Genomic DNA, 21258 nt, shown 5'->3' with positions numbered 1-21258 from the left:
GGATATTTCTCTATATTAAATATAGAAAGCAGATTCCAACTCTCATAAGCACACCCTTAGGAAAAAAACCAATTCCCAAACTCATGTTGTGTGAGAGTGGTACTCTGAAATATAAAATGGAAATGGAATAAACAACTAAAATACAAGTCTTCTAGAGGTCACTTTAACATTTTAAAGTCAAGAATGCAATTTACCTCCTTTCTGTTCTCAAAGTGTGATGTTTCAGCCCATGCCACTGTTGCTCACCTCACCTCAGCAGAAACAAAGAGAGCTGTGACATTTCACAAACACATGATAATTCATGTGCAAATACTTGCTAGAATAAACATGCAGGGTGTTCTGCAAGCATTTATTCTGCAGGGGTCTCTGAGCCACCTCGTGATTTCATCTATCTTTGAGCTAATTTAGGGGTGAAAAAAATTTGGATATCTTGTGGATCTCTGTTATTCTTCACAAGTATTATACACATCTATATACAGTTAACACCGGAGGTGGTTTTTTTCCCCTCAGATTAAGACATCTGAAAAATACTTTTGATTCATCCCAACAATTCAGTCAAAGTTACTAATGTGAAATGCAGAATACTGTTGCTACTACTATTTAACCTTTTCCTTACTTAGGGGCACATAAGAGGCACATAAAAGCCCAAGAAGAGGACAACACTTGCATGTCTTCTTTTTCACTGATGTGAAAGGCATTTTGCATTCTGGCTTGTCCACCAAGTTTATCCCTTCTGTGATGGGCTCTCCTCTTTGCTCTGGGGTGCCTCACAAAACAAAACACCACAAGACAAACTAGATGTTACGATCACACACTGATAAGGCATCTGATTTTTAGCCAGACTCTGTAATTCACAAATGAGTCCTATCCCCAGAGAGAGAAGATGGTCAGTGTCTGTAGGTGGGTATGGTTCTATGCCCTCTTAGAAATTAAATCTGCAGATTTAGACATGTTCATTTACAAATACCCGTGTATGGATGTGATGGATATGGCAAAGCAAAGGCTAACTTCTAGCCTACTACTCAGTCCAAAATCTGGGTGTAGTCTTTGATAAATATCTGCCCCTCAGATGTGCATAATGGAGCAACTTGCTTTCTTATATATTTGTTCTTGGGGATTTAAGAGTTTGTAAAAGGAAGAGTGAGGAATTTAATCTCTTTCTTGGCTTTCTGCTTGACTTAATTTTATTTTTTTTTAGCTAGTATGGAATGATGCTTTTTTCACTTATCTTCTCATTCTGTTTTTCTGTCTCTGTCCCAAACACACTGAAAACTATTCACACCAGAGCAGAGATCTGACCACATTCCCCTCTCTTCTCCATGTTCTTACCTCTGTGCCTCAAGGACTCTGAATGGGCAAATTCTTCATTGTCAGACCTTTTTTAAGGTTTTCAGACCAAAGTGTATCTGTAGAACAGACTTTACCAAACAGAAGACATACACTATCAAATAGTCACTAATAAACATGGCCAGCCTGAGAAACCAGGTTCTCTGCTGTGCCAAAGGACTCTAAGAAACCACTCTAAGCGTGGGTTGAAAGTATATTGTATCAATATAACATCTGCCTCCACATTAAAGTTGTTAGAGACTATTTAATTTTGAAAGAAAAGTCAACTAATTTTTCAGAGTATATATGTGCTCTGGCATTCAGCCTCCCACATCTGACAAACATAGGTTAAAAGTCATTATCACTGTAAACAGCAAACAATTGTGCAGGCCGAAAATAATCACACAATTTGTCACTTTAAAGCCCACTTGACAACTAAAAACTCCAGGTTTCTTGTTAGTTCATTATAGAGAATGTACCATTTCTAGCTTACTGCTTCAGTTTATCTCTTCTTAAGCTGTTTCCCCTTCTCTGCTCTCTGTGGTTCCTTTGTGGTGCACAGGATGTGGCTTTCTTCTACCCTCTAAAATTAACCTGAAAAGAGGAAAAAAGAAACGAAAATTAATTACTATCTGCTGGATTCCTTGAGCCAGATTTCAAGGTCAGATAAACACTAATGTCAGCACCAGAGAAACTGTCCCTGATGCCCATGGTTTGGGGAACAGGGGTGAGAGCTGTCCCTTTCAGCAGCAAATTATTAGTTTAGCACAGCTGTGCTGCAGCACCACAGCCAGAGATGTCAAAGCTGATCATAAACTCTATCAAAACAAGTGCCCCTTGATCTGATTATAGCAACTCCTCCCTAGTAGATTGTTTGCTGGTGTTTGCAATTTCAGTCTCATCAGTCCCTGAGATTCAAAGGTTCAGTTTAAATAACCATCTACAAGCCACCTTCTAGTTAGTCAATCCTCCTTCTCTTTCCCCAACACTACTAATCCTTGGTTTATTAAAGCTGCAAATGTTCACACTTTCCTACTTAGAGTTCTTGTTAGTCTTCCCCTCTACTTGAACGGATTTGGTTTTTTTTAATGCTATCTTCTGGCCATTTATTTCCCTGGCACAACCCAAATCTTCAGGTGGCTCCATTCAGCCTGTTTTGGCTGGCTTGCAAGCCTTGCACTCCCAGAGAAAAGATTGTCTGGAAATTGGGATTTATTTCACATTACTCCTATTTTTGTATCTCAAAGCCCCCCATATGAGTTAACTAACCAGATAGCCAACACACCCAGGAAACAACCAATCAAACCAAAGGAAGCAAATCCCATAGTCTGTGGAAACCTCGAGCAGGCTGGCAAGGACTGGCAGGGAGCTGTGCCTGCAAGCGCAGCCACACCAGCACAGATAAGGCAGCAAGAGCCCAGCGAGCAGATGAGGCGTGTGGGTGGCATTAACCCCGCTGAGCCGCCAGCTCTCGTGCCCAGCTGGCAGCTTCATCCCTGGGCTCAGTGGGCTAGAGTGCGTGAATGCGTGGGTTTGGAGTGCGTGGGTTTGGAGTGCGTGGGTTCGGAGTGTGTGAGTTTGGAGTGCGTGGCTGCACAGTCGGAGCTCATGCGCCCGGGCAGCACAGGCTCTGGTGGAGCACAAAGTGTGGCCCCTGGCATCCCTGTGCTCCCCAGTCAGTGAGCAGTCCTTCCTCCTTTACTTTCCCATATCCACTGAAACATAAGGCTATATACATTTCTTAATCCTTAGTGTTATATAAGTTATCTCAAAAATCTCTCCTGCCGCCATCCCAGACAGCCTAGAGATTTTCCTGCAGCTACTTTGGGCTATCATAGCCCGTAATTCCACAAATGCTTTAAGCTGCCCTAAGCCAGAACTGACACTCAAAGCCTTCCTTTATCCCATGCCATCACTTCGTCTATGCAGGGACAAGAATCTGGACAGCCATGCTGTGAACTCAATGTGGGAAGTAAGAGGGGTTTTTTCTCCTTTCTTTTTCTGGCATAGTTGTGACCCAGATTAGTTGTCCCTGTCATTCCCTGCCAGATGATTGAATAATTGCACCAAGGGTTGTGCTGACACAGAGGGAAGGTGGAAGAGCAGAAGGGGAGGGCCAGAGCACTCCCCCAGCACACAGCTGGCTCCCGCTGCCCCGGGGTGACCTGAAGTACACACAGCCTTTGCTCCATCTTCACTATCCAGCTCAGTGCCAGGTCTTTCTGGGCATCCTTCTGGGATTATGTTCTCCTTGGTGACCTTGACTTTTCTGTCCTCTTCAGCAGATGCTCACACCTCGACAGAAAGGGTGTGCCATAAAATCCCTCCTGCTTCTCAGTCCTCTATGGGTGATAATTATTTATATGTTTCACTCTGCTGGGCAAGGCTGAATACTCCTATGGACTCCTTTCTATTTGTACTGCTCTTTGCACCATGGCTCTTAATTTCTCTCCAAAACTTGTTGCTGTGCCATTGATTAGTACAATTAATTTAAAACCCAGAGCAATTATTTCCAGACATCACTTAGACTGGAATTCAGGACTTGTGTTCTAAAAATTAATTTGTCCGTCTTCCCAACTTCATCGACTGGCTTAGAAATCTTCGATCAGGTAATACTCATACAAAAGGCATTGGAAATTCAGCTCCTTATCCTACAGGAAAAGAACATGGCCTTGCTTCTTTTTATGTAGACACCTTTGATCCAGCCATGACAGCTGTACATAAAACCTGACCTTTCAAGGACACAAACATCTGAAGAGGAATATGCTTCTTCCTAGGAAGATGCTAGAACTGGAGAGGCATGAGGATTTGGGATGAGAGTTTAGTTGAACAATTTAGAGGTCTGGTTCTGAACATGAGACTTGCTTACCTTCCCAGTCACCTTGCAGACTGCTAGAGCACTGCAGAGGTGAAATGCAGACCAGAAATTTTTTGGTGTTGCTGAGATATTTCTTGGGAGTGCAGAGGGCAGCCAGTCTGAGTGTTGGAGCAGGAGCTGCTCTTGAATGAGAGGCACTGTGCCAAGGGCACATAGTACAAGGCTTCTCCTTTCCCGTACTAAAGCTAGGGGTTATATATAAGTTCTTAAAAATGAGGAGTTTATTCAGGGCTATCACTCAACTTCCCTTGAATATCCTCCCCACTTTCTTCCTAATGTTATGGATGGTCAGTTGTTTCAAATGAGATAGTACAAATTCTGGTGATATGCTATTCTGTACTTTTTTTCACGTGGGAAATGTGAAAGAGTTTTTACAGCTTGGAGTACATCTAAAGAGTACATGTGAGGAGAATCTCTGACTGTGACTTCAAATTATAAGTAGCACAGTGTACTGCATCTTGGTTTTCTTGGGCACCAGACAGATTCATTCAGTTTGTGTCTGTTTGGAGAGTCTGACTGAGCAGAGAGAATAATTCCAGAGCAGAAGGTGAATGTTCCTAGTTTCACAGCTGTTCAGATATAAAACATTGCAGATAGCAATTTACACTTCCTATAATCCTGACACAGCTGTTTGCCTCCTGGGATGATTCATTTACACTTAAGAGGAAAAATGGTGGCAAGAATGACTCTTCCCTCAGATCCTTTATAGTCTTCACTGCAAATTTCAACAGGATTGTTACCTACCCTGTTCTGAATTACTAGCCAGAAGCACTTTTCTGCTTCAAAGAACATAAAGTAAAGCAATTAAGCCACTTCTTTCAGGAACCCTCTGCACCTCCACCCTGCTTCCTCTGCCAGACTCCCTGTTATTGCACCCAGGGGTTCCTTATAAAGCAACTCAGACACTTTCATGATGGTATGCCAGCTCCTTGTTCAAATGCACAGAAGATTCATCCTGCCTCTGGCTGCAGGATGCAAATAACTACTCAGCAAGAATTACCCTTGAGAAGACTGCCCTCAAAATGACTCATTAATCCTCATATTGTAAAGATGGCAGAGTATCTAATGTCTTATAACCAGAAAAATGTATGTGAAGTGCCATTACTGCCTGCAAGGTTAGGAGAAAGAAGGAGGGATACATGATCATCATTTTTCAAAAAAAAAAAAAAAAGGTATAGAGATCTGGGCATTAATTCTGAATCACAGCTCTGAAGTATTAGCACACAATACAAGGAAGATAAAAGAAAGCCTACAAAGATGCATCATATTCAATGCATCAAAAGTTTTTATTATTATTTATACAGTTGACATTGATTTGAAATTGGAAAATATTTCACTGAAGTACAATCAACATATGCACTACATTTCCCATACTATAAATCTAAATTTCACTCTAAATTCAAATTCTACTGAAGCACAAACCCTGAGATTTAGGTGATTTCTGTTGTGTATATGCTGTGCATCACCATTTGGGGATCACCCTTGACCTTGATCAAAAGGCAGACCACTGCTTTGATGGAGCTTGGCAGCATTTTAACAACAACCTCCTCCAGAATGTAAACCTGGCCAGGCATTTGGGGGTTGCATACTCTCTTAGATGTAATGTCTGTGTCTGATTTTGGCAAGGAGCACAACCGCAGTCACAGTAAGAGAGGACCTTGCTGTGTTTTGGATATGTTTTGAGGCATTTCCAGCTGGAAGGAAGCAGGTTTCTTTCTTCCTTTCACTTAGAAGGATTTCATAACAAGACCTACAAATGCCCATAGCTTGGAGAGCAAAATGTTCTGAACTCACTTCAGGGATTTATATACGTGAATAAGAAGAAATACAAAGGGGATACAGCAAAGTAAGCCATAGGCAACAGCAAATGGCAGCAGCTGAGGAACGGTGGCTGCCAAAGCCTGTTGACTCAGAAAGATCCAAGTTCCAAGCAGTGCTCTGAAACAAAAGTCTCCCACCCTTTCCATGGTCCTAGGCAGGGCTCTCTGTGGCTGTGTGCCCTCCGCTGAGTGCACAGCACTGCATGTGTGCAAAATACATTTAGTTCCAGGTTTTTCTTTCAGATAATCAACTACATGTTGCTACTTGTTTTGTAAAATTAGCTCCTGTGACTGAACAAAAAAGCACAAGAAGTAGAAAGCTCTTATTCTCTCAACTCATTAAGAAAATTGGAAGACTGTAGAAATGCTGAATATGCTGTCTAATCAGAAGCCTAATAATCCCTGTAACTTTAATAAGGGTGGAGGACAGAGCAGGGTAGCTAAGTTCCTAGTCATGATCACTTTTAAAATTTCAAATCTCAGTGATCTCATTGCACCTGGTAAGGAAATTAATTTTTCTAGAGGCTTCAAAGTAATCAGGTTGGCAAAATTGCTCAGCAGAATGTCTTATTTGTGTTTTATTCATCAGAAGTCATCTCAAGGCATCTACTGCTCCCAAATGCGTATGCATGTTTTCCCTGTACATCATGCTGTGCTCCTCTGCTTTAGTATGTGGTGAGAGGAATGGCTTGTTTGGTTCATGTACTGAGTATGTAGTACATGCACACAACATCCATGAATCTGTCATTCTGAGGTACATGGAAGTCTGGCAAGCATGCACTATGACTGTTTGATGAGGAGAAATGCTGAATTTCGATTTGCATTTTATTTGCAATACAGTGATGATTTATTTTTTTCCAGAAATTCAGTGATACATTCCATGTGCAAAAATACCTGAGATTTTTGTCAAAGCACATGTGTGTGTATATTATTTTTATTGATACTGGGGGAGACAAATGATAATTTGCATCTGCTTGACAGGGCAAGGAGGAAAAGAAAAATGAAGTGGAAATCATCCTATATTAATAGCCCAAACTGCAATCTACAATTCTGTATTGAATTACCATTGCAGATAGAGTGCTTAGGAGACTATTCATTTTGTGTCTACCTCAATAAATCCAATGCTTCCTTTAAAAAAGAGAAGCACAGCAATGAATTAATGTATAATGAAAGCTAGTGACTATTCAGCTAGAGCTCCAAAAGTAAAAGAAACATTTTGAAAAACTGATTAGGAGAAGAGAGACAAAGGAAAAGGTAGCAGCTGAGGATATATTACAAACTCCACCAACAAAAGCTTTTGGTGATGCTTTTGTAAATAAGATGTGAAGGGCAGATGCTTCTTTTTTCATCATTTCATCCTATGTTGAGAATACCAGGGGTGAAGTTCCTCTGACAGCTAGTTGCACAGCAGCCCTTGCCATCTGGTATGTAAAGTGCATCAAGGCTCAGTACAGGAAGCAGAATGAACATCATGAAAATCTATTTTAAACAGTATTGTGCTGGAGCCAAGGAGAAATCTATGTGGAACTTGAGGTGACATGAGGATAAAAGATGGAAAAGCCCACAGACATAGGTCAGGGACAGGCACCTATTGAGTGGTATAGCCACCATATGTATAGCCACTCACTGGGTGTCTTTTTCTTTTCAATCTTCAGGAAGAGGCAGCCAGAGTTCTCGCCCACCAGCCAGTGTCCGTCGGCACATGTGCAGCTTTGAAAAATCCCTGCAGTGAATGTGTAAGAGAAGCTGCATGACAAAGAGTGGTTTTACCCCTTGCTTTCTTTTTCTCATTGGTTTATCATGTCTAATGATGGGACAAATGTGGTGCATGCCATTAAAGATGGGAAATTTGCTTATGTCCCCTTGTTTCACACAATACTTTAAACATTGTCCAGATGTGATGAAGAGGACACTGAATAATTTTTTTGCAGCTTTTAATTTTTTTATTTCCAAATGCCTAGAACTTTGCAAATATGTCCTCTTTTTTTGTACTAATTTTATCTTCTTTTTCCATTTAGCCAACATTTTTCTCCTTTTTATAGTTTTGCATAGAGATGACATTATCCTGTGTGCTTTACATGGCGAGACACCTTTGCTGTGCACAGCTCTTGCTAACCTGTGCTTGTCAGCGAACTGCGGCTGCAGACCCAGCTGAGGGAACACAGAAAACTCTTGTTTGGTGGGATTTGCAGAAAACAGGGAAATCACAAGAAGGCACATGTAAATAAAACCTGCAGGATTTGTCGTAGGAACAAACAGCACCTCAAAATAATAGCAGTGAATCTTTTTTCTGTTGTAATTTCTGAAAGATGTTCAGATTCTGCATAGTTCTGCATTCAGCAGACAATAGCGAAGTTCAGCTCTTCAGAAGCAAGAAGTGCAAATACTGCCCTCTCTGAGCAAACACAAACACGGTGGAGAAAACAAGCAAGCTGTTGCGAAAAAGAGAAAGGCTTCACCTCGTTTCTTCCAGATCTGTGCCCATTTCCATCTGATAGGCAGCAGATGTGAAAGAGTCCTGCTCCCTGCCCCAGGGAAGATTGTGCAGTGACTCGGTGGAAAGATGCTTGTGATCCACTGACACAGCATTTTGGGCAGTGCTGCTCGCTGCAACCAGAGATGCTGTTACACTGCCCTGAGCGGGGCAAAGCATTCTAGCTCTGTGTATGTCTCTCAAAGTCTATGCAATTTTGGGACATGTAGCAACAAAATGAATTCAATCCAACCTGCCCCTCCGATTTGCAGATCAGAAGAAATCCACAAAACACATCATACATTTGGAGCAGTCATGATGGCTTTACAGGGCTTGTGCGGCAACCAGATTTGGCACTCAGAAAGGCAAACTGTACACAGGCAGTGTAAGGAGCAGTACAAAGTATTTGTTACTATCTTCTAGTCAGAACAATACACCCCTCTTTTCTGAGTTGGAACAAGTGCTGCAGATTCTCAGGGTACAGATCACCAATTGTCTGTCTGGAAATTCAAATGAGAGTCCAACACAGGCATACTGTTAGGAAGCAAAAGCAAATGCAACAACAGATTCTATTCAAAAAAGCATGGGCACAAGCTGTGAACCTCCTGAGGACAGGGAGAGCTGCAACTCCTGCTTTTTGCATGACCATGTTTGGGATATTTTTTGTCAGTTTGGAAAAAAAGAATCCTTATCTGCATAAGCTCCTGAGAAACACCTCTGGTGGGAATCCAACCTGTCAACTGGTCTGCAAATGCTTGTAGCTGACCAGATAAAAATGGCTTCAAGAAGCAGGGGAGTTTTTCAGATCTCCTGAGCATGAAGCTCGTTATTTTGGCCTGTCCCTGCCCCACAGACTTCCCTCTGCCTCCAGCCAGGGCTGATGTGTTCAGAGGCCTGGTAGCATTGCACTGTGGCTCAGGGAAGGGCCCATCTTCCATCAGCAGCCTGAGCTACCTGTGGCCACACAGCCCAGTCTGAGCAGTAGACAATTCTCCATCATATCAGCTGCCCATCACTCCACCTGGTCTCAAGCCTCAGCCTCATTCACCAGAACTCCAGCAGTTTGTAAGCCTAGATTTTCCTTAGGAGTCCCTGCTTCACCACCTCAACATGCTAGAAATCACACGAATGTATGGCTTTCCTCAGCTCCCACCTACAAGCAAGTAGATACAGACTCTTGAAACTGTCTTGTGTTTTGATGCGTATAATACTTAGCATCATTTTTTTCACTAATGTTCATCTCCATTCTCTGTACAGTGCTGGAGATGGTTAGAAATGCAGAATCATTAAAATATATAATCATAACATTTGATTATCATATTAAAAAAACCCCAGAAGCATCAGCTCAGAGTTTCAGGGCTCTTTTCTTCTGAAGCTGCACATTCGTTACCATGGAAACTTTTGGATACACCCAAAAAACCCACAGGCTTTACAGGCTGCTCTATCTACTGCAGCATATTAGAGAGAGCTGTACATTAATAACAAGAGGCCTCATGACTAAGCTTCCTAAACTTGGCTAAGTTTGCCACAGGGTTAAGCACTCAAAATGTTGGCATGTTAAGGCAAGTCTGACAGCTCTTTAAGCCCTGTTTAAACTGTTGGGATTTATTTTATTCTCAAGTATACCAGAAAATCTGACAAGTTGTTGCAGAAGAAGGACCACATTGACCACTACCTCTGCAAGGGTTACACACTTTTTGACAGGAAATACCCAGGAAAACAGGCTTTTCTGTTCATTAGGAATTACTCCTTCTCTGATACAGCTATTGAGTAGGAAATTTTCTGGGCATGCAGTATAATTTGGCCCTTTTGTAGCTCCATTTAGGAGTCTCAGGCATCTCCATGCCATGTGAAATACCTTTCAGCCTTGGTGTTAATGCCTTTGAGAATGCTTGAAAAGAAACAGATTATGCACTCTATCTCATGCACTCTATCCTGTGTCCCCAGTGTTTTTTATTGCTGTCCACGACACAGATTTCAGGTTGTCAATATCTTTTTGGTAAAAAAACATGGTGGCCCAAATAATTTTCCATCAGAATCACAGAGGTTTACAGAAAGCAAGGCAAAACCGCCAACTGTCTTAATTACTATTAAACTGCATTTATAGGAAAGACCTCCTGATCTCTGCACCCTGGTGTGGTGCTTTTGAGTGGGAAATACAGAATCCATGGGCAATTTTTGTGGTTTTATTCTATTCAAAGTTCATCAATTAGTGTTTCTTATTCAATAGCAGCTCCATGGCATTTACTTTGATGCAATGTTTTTTGAAGGTTGTTGATCTTCACAGCCTCCCAGTCCTACAAAACTGTCTTGCCTTAGTTCCACCCACCTACACTTTTTGTAAATGAATTTAATTCTAGCATTTTCTTTGTATGTTCCTAAGCTTTCCAGGTTCCTTTGCTCAAAACATTGTACTTTTCAGTTTTCAGGTTCTATCAACTGTGCTCCCTTCTGAGCCTGTCACAATGCATGCTTCAGCTCAGGCATTGGCATTGGCTGCATTGTCATGTACATTTATTTGAATTTGCAGCATGAAACACAACTTCAGATAACATAAATGTGCTTCTCCGTTGATAACAGAGGACCTATGATGATTTACACCATGATATCCCATGCATTAACCTCATTATTCTTAAAAAAATATAAAAATGATTCGATAAGATGAATTCATTCTGAATATTTGATGGGGTTTAGTTAATACTAATAAAATAAACAGATTAAAAAGATATTCACTACTAAGAGCACTTTTTAATTTCGCTTTGATTTGCAGGTTCCTCATCTTCATTTCTTGAACACAGGATGAATTTTCTTGCTGTTTATGACAAATTGTTTATTATCCTGAACTTTGTATTATCTATTAGATTGTTTTCTCAAAGCAACACTTTAGTAGTTATTTGATAATTTTTTTCAAAATACCTAATGAACACACAGGTGAAGCAAAATTTTTCACTAATATTGGATGATTGACACAGCTTCTGCATTTCAGATGAGACTCCAAACTTCTAGTAGTAATTATAATTAGCAGCCACACCTTCAAATACATCATGAGTGTAATATTCTCACTCTGTTGAGCTAGGTAGGTTAGATCTATGATACATGCTCAAGTTGGGGGACTTCAACTACACTGAAGCAATGCACTGACCATTTCTTTCACCACCCCCCCACTCCCCCCAAATTCACAGCTGTACAAAAGCATCTATGTACATAAAAATTATTATGTCTCAAAGTGAGTAAATCTACTTATTTTGGGATATTTGGCTATATCAGAGCTGTTGGATTTGGAAATAATTCCCTACCCTTAGGGCCAGGTATGAGCCTAGAAGCAATCCACTTCTATGGTAACACAAATGTAAAGTTGGTGACCCCAGACCTGGTTCCAGCTTTCTCTGTCTGGGTGACCAGAGCAGTGAGGTGAGGAGGGCTGCCAGCCTCTGTTCCTGCCCAAGGGTCTGATCCCCGTGGATGGACCCCAGATGGAAAGACCTTGGAGACCCTGTGGGTGGAAACCAGGATCTCATCACAGGGTACTTAGCCTAGGCATACCGACTGCATCCACATTACAGACTGTATAATATTAAGATCTCGATTTAAAAGAGAAAAAAATACCACCATTATCAATAGGATCAATATACAGTAGAAAGCCTATGTGTAACTCAGATGAAGTAATACTTAACTTCTGCATTAGAGTAAGTTATGAAAGAACTGAATATGTTACATTTATTTTACATAAACTAGTGGCTAGACAGAGTCAGAAAGGCAGCTCTGGACTTGAGATCAGTCACAACACCTCTAAGGATCATCAGGTTCTGCCCTGGCAAGACAGTGTGATAGCATTATGTTTTCTTATATTTTATGTAGCAGTTTTCACCATACATTTAAAGCAGTGCTCTAATTTACATAGAATCTTGTGTCCAATGCCTAAGGCAATTTTGTCCAAAACAAAAAAGGTGGGGCAGGGGGGAGGGGCAGGAGCAGAGCAACAAGGAAAAGTTAGTTAAATAGCTTAAATTTCTAGAAACACAAGTGGGAGGTTAAATGTTGCCCTAATTATACAGCAATAAACAAAAGCATTGGAACCATGCTGTGAGAACAGTTTTAAGTTCCTCTTGTCACTAAAATAGAGATTATAGTCTAAAAGAACTAAGGCTGAAATTGTTTTGTGATTCTTTTTTTCATTTTGTGAATATATGAGGCAAAAATCCTGAGCCTACAGCAGATAGGGACTGTGGTCGATGATGGCTCCTTCACCCATGAGAGAGTGCAGAGAAGTTTTACCAAGCCAGGTTTAAGAGATGAGTCCCTAGAACCAGTATTCTAGAAGTTAGGCTTGCAGGAACACGCAGACCAGCATGGCTTGCTTTGCTAATGAGCACCAGGGCTGGCTGTGGCAGCTCTGAGGGGAGCGGCTGCTCAGTGAGAGAGAGATATCACTACCCTGCATTAAAATCTGCTCACTCCCTTAATCAAATTTCATGCCCCAGTGGCCTTACTGAAACAGAGACAATAATGGAAGAGACCTTGGGGATACCAACAAAGCACCTGCAGTGGGCTGCAGTGCAGGTATCAGCCTTAAATTTTCGGTTTGTTAGCTTAGGCCCTGGGAGCCGTGAGGCAGCAGTGGGACAGAGCTTTAGTCAGGCTCATTAGCACTTACATGACTGCAGGGCTGGAGAAAGTTTGTCCTTTGCTGACTGCCTCTCTGTGGGTAGGGCAGAAATTCCTCCACTGTCTTCCCTAGGATGCCATCCAACAGCAAGTGCAGTGTGGGAATGACAAAGGTTCTGTCCAATGCACAGCTTTTGAAGAGAGCATTTCTTTTTGCTCTGCATCCCACTGCCTCCAAAGGCTGGTCACCCCTGTGTCAGTGCTCAGGGATAGCTCTGCACGTTCTGTGCTCTGGAGCCAGCTGTCAGTGCCTGTAGCTGGGCTCTCTGAAAGGAGGAGCAGCATTTGGTGACTGGGCAGTGACTGACACTGACCTCCTCTGGTTGCTGGTAAGACAGTTCAGGGTTCTTTTAGGACTTAATTTTTCCTGACAAAGTTGATAAGCTTCTCATTTTCTACACTTGCATTTTATGTTCATTACTAAAATTTTATCATCATAGAAGGGACTGCCAGGTTATCCCAGCGCTTCCTACTGGCTGTGGCATGTTAGTTTCTACAGTAACTACAAGGAGGTTTGGCCAAAGCATTGGCCTGGCAATGAAAGACAGGTAATATTTATTATTTCTTCTACAACATCTTCCTCTGGTTAATTGCCAATGTTGCTTTAAAAAAACCCAAACAGCCTCATATATTAAATCTGTGTCTTGTCTAACACCACCAAGGTGGCCCACATGACTGTATCACTCATCTCAGCAAGCTTAAGATTCTTCCTCAGCTCCTGCTCACTTGGAGAAGATAGCAGACCACCACTCTGGCATCCTGAAAGGACAAAACAGGGGATGAACTCTTAACATATCAAGGAATGTCCCTTCTTGTCCTAAACAGAAAAGGCTCTTTCTCAAGCATTTTGCCTGACTGCATCTGAAGCCATTTTTTAACCTGTGGGTTCCTGGAGCTTCCTCATCAGAACACATACCACACTGCTTAACTATTTCATGTGCTGTCAATTAGGGATTGTTATGCATAAAATGTTCAAGGCAAAAAAAAAAGATATTCACTTGAAAACAAAGTTTCAGGCACACAGGACTCAAAGGTGTCTATTCTCTGTGCTCTGGATCTCAGGGTATAACTTTGCTGGTGAAAGGATCAGAGAATTGCACAGACTAACTTACCTTAGACCAATGGGACAATAATTTTTCACCTCAGAAGCATTCAGCCTCTGAGGTGTAAAGAAACCTTTTCTATCCAACATCTAAAGCAAGGCATCCTCAGAATCCTGCAGTATGGAGAAGAACCGACTGTTGTGGAGTACTCAGACTTGACACTGCTCCAAGGAAGCCAGCAAGGCCAGATGCTCCAGGAACTGGCAAGAGCAGGACTCTGTTCTTGGCTGACACGGGACATAGGTCTGGGGAACTCCTGGTCAAAAGGAGGGGCCAGGTTTTGGGAATCTGGAGATACCTGACAAAAAACAGTGAGCTGTCTAACAAGTTATAGGCATGTCCTATTGTTGGGCAGGCATTTTGAAGTGGGAATGTTGAACCATACTCTCAGACTTTGGTGCATCAGTACTTTTAAAGAATTTCAGCAAGTAACTATTAGGATCTGAAGTTGTCTTCCATCTTGTTTAGCATCTATAACAAAGAAAGAAAGCTGAAAATGCCCCAGAGTCATGCAGAGAGTACGTTACAAAGATCAATGCATGCATTGGAAGCAAAATTTTGAATTATCAAAAATAGAAACAACTCTCCTCATGAAACTAATAAAAACTTACACAAAAATTATATTTACTTCTATTTCCCCCAAAATACAAAACACATAGATAAAGCTGTAGTGAAAATTGAGAAAAAGCATCTAAATTCAAAGTATGTTCTTGCCTATAAGCAAAAGCAAGCCCACCCTGTGTGCTTGATAGGCTATCCAGGAATCTTCCTCAACATGTAGACTAGATGGGAGGATCTGGAGAAATAGTACTTGGAGTGTTACACTGCACATATGCAAGTACAAACCTGAAGATCCCTTGAGATTCCAAGAAGTTCATTTCTATGCAGAAAGTGTGAAGTCTAAATCCTATGAGAAATTGAGACCAGAAAGGTTAGAGTTAGGAAAGATGAATAAATACATGCTGGACACGAACTGGGTAATCACCCTCTTGATAAAATGAAGAAACCACCACTTTGTGCCACCTCGTCGCTGTGCAATCGAACATCAGGTTTTCAATACCCCAACTGTGATGTAGCTTGGTACCCTCTCTTGCTTTTGTGTGGAAAACCACCCCTTCTCCCATTATCCCAGGCAGATTATTTTGATCTTGACCTTCTCCAATGTTTCCTTCAAAAGAGAATGTTTCCTTCAAAAGAGGAGATGGCAATCACTTAGCGAATGGTGACCACAGAGTCAGGATTGTCATTGTTGCTTTGCACAAATGAGACGACTCCTTCTCTCACTGAGACACAGTCCAGGTCTGAGCTTTTGCAGACCCATCTTTGCTTTTTGTCTAAATGTCAATTAATGATATTCAAGATGGCTGCTCTTTGTTCCAGAATAATAAGTGCTTTTCTTGTATGTTAATGATGAATTCTGCCTGAATGTGTCAAACTCAGTCTGATCCCCTAGCAGCTGTCCAGCAAGACAGAGCCCAGGTATTTCTATAATAGTCTTGAGACCATCTCAAAATGTGACTCATTCACAGGCTAGCAGTGGTTGGACTTAGCAAGAAGTGCAAGTAGAGGAAAAGAGCTGGAACAATAATTTGAGGTGGATAATCTATGGATCTTGTCAAATGAATCCCACAGAGAGCCACTGCAGCTCTTTGTCATGAGGCCACTGGAGCCATGAGCAGTAAGGTCTGGCAAGCAGAGGCAAGGTGTGTCAGTAGCACCAGCTCTCCCCGAGGAGCAAGTTGCTACCAGATAAATCCTGATGAAATGATTTGCTCACATTTGGACATTGCAGTCCCAGCACAGTTTAAGCATGGCCATAAACATGAGACTGTGGAAAGTGCTACAGAAAAAAAAGAAGAGCAGAATTTGAGAGCAAGGGAGAGGGAAATGAACTAAATAGGAGCAGGACTTGAAGACAGAGGTAGTGAGTTCCTTAAAATAGCTGTGCTTGCCTTTGATGTAAAACACAAAATCTTGGAAATAAAATGAGATAGAGAAAAAACAGATGGTGTGAGGAGGGATTCAAAAGTGAGACGATGCACCAAAACTAGATATGAAGAAATAAATGATGCAAAAGTGGACTTAGCATAAAAGGCAGCAGATAATCATCATATTTTTTTAAAAAAAGCCCTTTGCAGTATTTGTAAGCTACAGCATCAGCAAAATACAAGAGCACCTGACTTATTTTCCTCCCTACAAGAAGAGACTTGTTTTGAAGTTAAAGTAGACCAAATGTGTTTCTGTGTGAAGAGTTTACAGTTCTTGGCATGTTCAACATTACTTTAAAAATTTTTCACACCCAAGAGTTACACTCATTTGCTTATCTTTATAGCACTTAAAAAAAAAAAAAAAAAAAAAAAAAAAAAAAAAAAAAAAGTCATCCCATAGCTCATTTGATCAAAACAGGAATGCTTATAAACCTTCATTATCTTTTCATTGATCACCGTAATATAGAAGTTTCCTTCTTCAGCTGGGAACACAGATTTCTTATTTCTTAGGTTAAAGCTCTAAATCAAAACATCTCCAGGTCCTCCCAACTACATGCTTTGAGGAGTTATGAATATTTTAGATCGGCTCTTTCATGTGCCCCAGTTCCCACAGAGGTGGTGAGTCACAGGTCCAGCATTTGGAGCCTGGAGTTGGAGATGAGCTTCCTAGCTTGGATCCACCTAAAATCCTTTTTTTTCTCTTACTGCTCGACAGAAAAATGACACATTGTCATGTATATTCTTTTTCTGTTTTGACAGATTTACAACACTATATGTGTTGTACCAGTCTCTTCCAGCTATGACAAAGTCAGTCAATATGTTTTTTTTAAAAAAAAAAATTCAAGTGGTGATTATTTACTCCTTAAAAAAAGAGAACCACGAGGGTCTGAGCAAGGAAAGTGAAATGCTTAGAACAATACTGCAGTACTGTAGGGGAAGTGATCTCCTCTGCTGTGTGCAGTAGCAGGAGGTGAGGCTGCTGTGCCAGCATCCCACTCACTTTGTTTTCCCATCTGCATGGCAGTCTCTCTGTAATCCTTCATTTGCTTCTGGTCCCCGAGGGATGAAACTCTGAGATAAGATTGCTTCGAACAAATCATCTCTGAATTTCTCTCTGGTTTCCACCCAGATGATGTATTTTATAATTTGTGAACCATCTCTACTGCCTAACCTGCAATTAAACTGTTGCTTGGTTCTCAAAGCACTGCTCAACTCCCTGTCCCATCAGCTGCTCACAAGCTGCCACTCAGCTTTGAGTGCTTCTCCCTTCAAGAGAACAGGGAAATGCAAAAACCTACAGTTCCTCAGAGTCAGACGTGACCCTCAGATCCTCACTCAGCCAAACTGCCCAGCATTTTGATGGGACCCAGGCTGTATGAGGAGTCGGAGGGTTTGACTCACCACGGTCATGCTGCTGCTTGTTCCTCCTCCCACACAAACCAACTGTTTTCGGTCCCAGAATTTTAGCCTGGTTTGTAAATAACAGTCACCCGGGAAGAAGTGCATTTACCTCCTACATGACAGAGGCCCTGGGAGTCCTTCATTTGTCTGTTAGCTAATCTAAGGGGGAGAGGGAATAAAAGGGAAAAGAGGAGTTAGCAACAATTTATCTCTCTACCCAGTCTGCCAAAGGCTATGACTGTGGATTCTTTTTCTTTCAACAGCTTGAAAATATTTCCTATAAGCTGAAAATCAGGTTAAATTAAAGCTTTTTCTGTAACTTTTTTCCTGTTTTTTCTCCCTCCCTAGAAAATGATGAGCAAACCTAGATACCAAATGACAGCTCAAGTCCTCAAAGCACAGATGGCTCTCCCAGAGCCCTTCCCGCAGGCTAGCCTTTCCAGTTTGGCTGTAGGATGGATAACCAACATCATTTTTGGATGAAAATCATAGTGTTGCTTTCTCATGTAGTATTTCTGGGAGGACATGTAAAACTGGAGGGAGGAGGCTTACTAATGAGGCAAAGCAATTAGTATTTTTGTAGGCTTGTTTGTTATACTGCCTGTGTCTTCCTAACGTAAATGCAAATAAACCATCTTTATTTTATTCATAGTTCTAATGGAAAGTCTGTGTCATGGTCTGAACCAGGTGGAAGACAAGATGCAAAGGGGGAACATACGTGGCACAGACTGTCAGTGCATGTGAAGAACCAGGAGACAGGGTGCAATCAGACAGCGGTGATCAAACCCCTCACTAAAGACTACCACGGCCAAAACATGACTTTTACCGACATCAGCACTAAGACTCTGTACAATGTGGTGGAGGAAGAAGACAGAGAGCCCGTTCACCTCAACCAGTCCAGCAGCCCCTCCATGGTGGTGCACAGGCGGGTGGCCACGACCCCCCCGCTGCAGGGCACCGCGGAGGAAACCCAACTCTTCTTGCCCGAGCAGTCCCCCAAGACCCTGCCCCTGCAGCCACAGACCCTCATGGACCAGCTGCAAGGAGTGGTCAACAAGTTTGCCAGCGGCATCCCCGAGCTCAGCGCCGTCCTGGCCGCTCCCGGCGCGGGGAATGGCGTGCGGCCCTGCCCGCCCCCGCAGCCTCTCCAGGCCGCCGCCTTCAGCCAGGAGCCCCTGTCTCCCCCGCCCGAGGGAGCGGAGAGCGAGAAGGTGAAGCTCATTCAGGGATACGTGTACGAAAAGAGCACAGAGGAGGAGGACGAGGAGCCGGCGAGCAGCAAAGCGACTCTGGAGGAGTCCCCGGCGCTGACGCCGCCCTCCCCGTTCCGGGACTCGGTGGCTTCGGGCAGCTCCGTGCCCAGCTCCCCCGTGTCCGAGTCCGTGCTCTGCACGCCCCCGGACGTCACCTACGCCTCTGTCATCCTGAGGGATTACAAGCAAAGCTCGTCCACCCTGTAGATGCTGCAAGAGACAAGATGGGAAGGACTTTGGCAGCTGCCCCCCCCCCCGGGAGGACTTGCAGGGAAGAGTCTCCCAGGGCTGTGGGAGAGAGAGCAGAGAACAAAGTGACAAATGGCAGGGCAAAAACTTCACCCTGCACTTAAATAACTAAAATGAAACAAAAGAAAATTAAAAAAAAAAATCCATTCTGAGGGCTCAAGATTCTCTGTTAAAAATAAAAAATACTGTACTTTGGGAAAATCTTAGGAAACCATAACAAAGCACAAACTAAAAGAACAACTTCTATAGCAAAAAAAAAAAAAAAAAAGGAAAAAAAATGAACAAACACGCAGGAAAAAAAAATATAATCACACTTAGTCACACCCTCTGTTGGCAATGCTTGAAAAGGACTCTGGGAAGGGTGACCTGGAGAAGTCCTTAGCACACCTCATGACTGCTGTCTGCTATGGGAGTAACACAGCCAGGAGCTGCAAGGGCGCAGTGTGCTGCAGGGGAACAAAGCTACTGCTAAATGAGACATATATGCATAATTTTTTTTTTCCTGGTTTCTACAGGTGGCATAACTGTGGACCTTTGTTTTGGGGAGAGGAGATGATGTGAAAGCACATGGCTCTTACTGACTCCTATCTGAACGATTTGTTCTTCATATTAGGCTGCTTTTTGAGGGGGATTTGGGCTTCTTTTAATGCTGATTGTGAACAGAGCGAGAAATACGATCAAGTTAAGAGTCAAGAGGTTTCTGAAGAAAGCCTTGCCATAGTGCTTGTAATATGATAAGGGCTTAGAAAAACTGCCCTTTTGTATAAGGTTGCAAACCATGTGGCTAAACTGTTACACAACATTTCCTGTAGCAGAACAATATTTATTGACTATCTTTTCATAAAACAACATATTTTGTCATGCCATTGCATCATTCCTTTGTGTTACTTTGGAATCAAATACGTTGAAAAATAGCTGTTTACTTAGAGCAACAACTGTTAGTCTGGAAGAAAGGCAATTCCACGCTGGGGGTCACTACTCCAGGCAAGAGAGTGAGAGAACATTTGTGTATCTGTATGTGTGGGTATGGTATGTGTGAAGAGTACTGTCCAATAACTACCACTGGAAGATTGTCTTATATACTATGAATATTTTTATGTTTAAATCATGTTTTTATATCGCGTTGTTACAAATATTCGATAGATCTTTGAAGGTTTGTATGCTGTGCTAACACATCCTTTTTTTCATATACAAGCTGAGACAGTCGTTACCCTTATAAGAGGGTGCTTTGTTTTGCAGCTATTTTATCAAGTAGACATATGATATTAATAACCAGTGCATTGAGAACTTGTTATATTACATGTTTTGCAGCAAGTGTGGTTAACAAAAAATAATAATTAAAAAAAAGTTTTCTTTAGAAATCTTGCAGGTGAGAGACAGGAAAAGAAATTCAACTATTTCACTGCTTCAGATAATTTAAAATAAAATCATGTCAGGACAGGAAATTTCATCAGTGTTTAATGTGTGGATAAATTCCCAAGTTTTGCTATTGATAGTTCTTTTAAACCCTTTATGATGTTTATTTGCATGTTCTTTCCTTATGCTTTCACTTCTTGAATTTAATATACAATACAGCATCTTAAAGGTCACTTCCAGGTGGTTGTAGTTCTGTCATTTATCCCTGCTCCTCCTCTATCTTTCATGTGTTTCCTAGAGATGGGCCTAATCCAAAGCTCTCTAATGACTGGCATGATAAAAGTCCAGGTCTAATTGTTGTGGCCTGAACTTAATTATAATGATGATTATAATTTATAAATGTGCTGATTATACATACACAGGTCAGGATTTTATCTGCTATGATCTTTGCTTGTGCTGTTGAATTCAGCTGAAGATGAGGATCTGTCCCACAGTTCCACAAACTGTATTTCAAAAAATATTTTAAAGGAATCTCTTCCTGTTAATATAGTTACTAACCCTGATTTTAACCATGCATCTTTTGAATATTCTACCATACTTTTCCTTAATTAATTATAATTCTATTATTTTTTTTTCTTTTCACTTGAATTTTAAGATGTCCTGCTCATTACAATTCTTCTCTGAAGATCCCAATCTTATAGTTTTTTTCCCTAATTATGCAGTATTGGTATTGGAAGGTTTGGCTC

General features: G+C 41.7%; 1 protein-coding gene across 2 annotated transcripts in view; it reads left to right on the top strand.

Annotated features, from left to right (window-relative positions):
* The window catches only part of GRM1 (glutamate metabotropic receptor 1), a gene marked incomplete at both ends in the record, with an annotated part of 172946 nt that extends 153404 nt beyond the window's left edge, over positions 1–19542 (top strand). The window contains one exon of one of the 2 annotated variants that reach the window (XM_083857233.1): positions 18307–19542. In XM_083857233.1, coding sequence (XP_083713359.1) covers positions 18307–19114 — 808 coding nt within the window. Of the gene's footprint in view, positions 1–7679; positions 7741–18306 lie in introns of those variants that run through there. The other variant, XM_083857234.1, reaches the window with a different exon arrangement.
* Between the last annotated feature and the right edge of the window lie 1716 nt (positions 19543–21258).

Source organism: Zosterops lateralis (genome assembly GCF_965231275.1).
Source record: "Zosterops lateralis genome assembly, chromosome: 3".
In the NCBI taxonomy this organism is placed as follows: Eukaryota; Metazoa; Chordata; class Aves; order Passeriformes; family Zosteropidae; genus Zosterops; species Zosterops lateralis.
The sequence above is the reverse complement of the archived record's forward strand: the minus strand, read 5'-3'. Positions and strand labels throughout refer to the sequence as shown.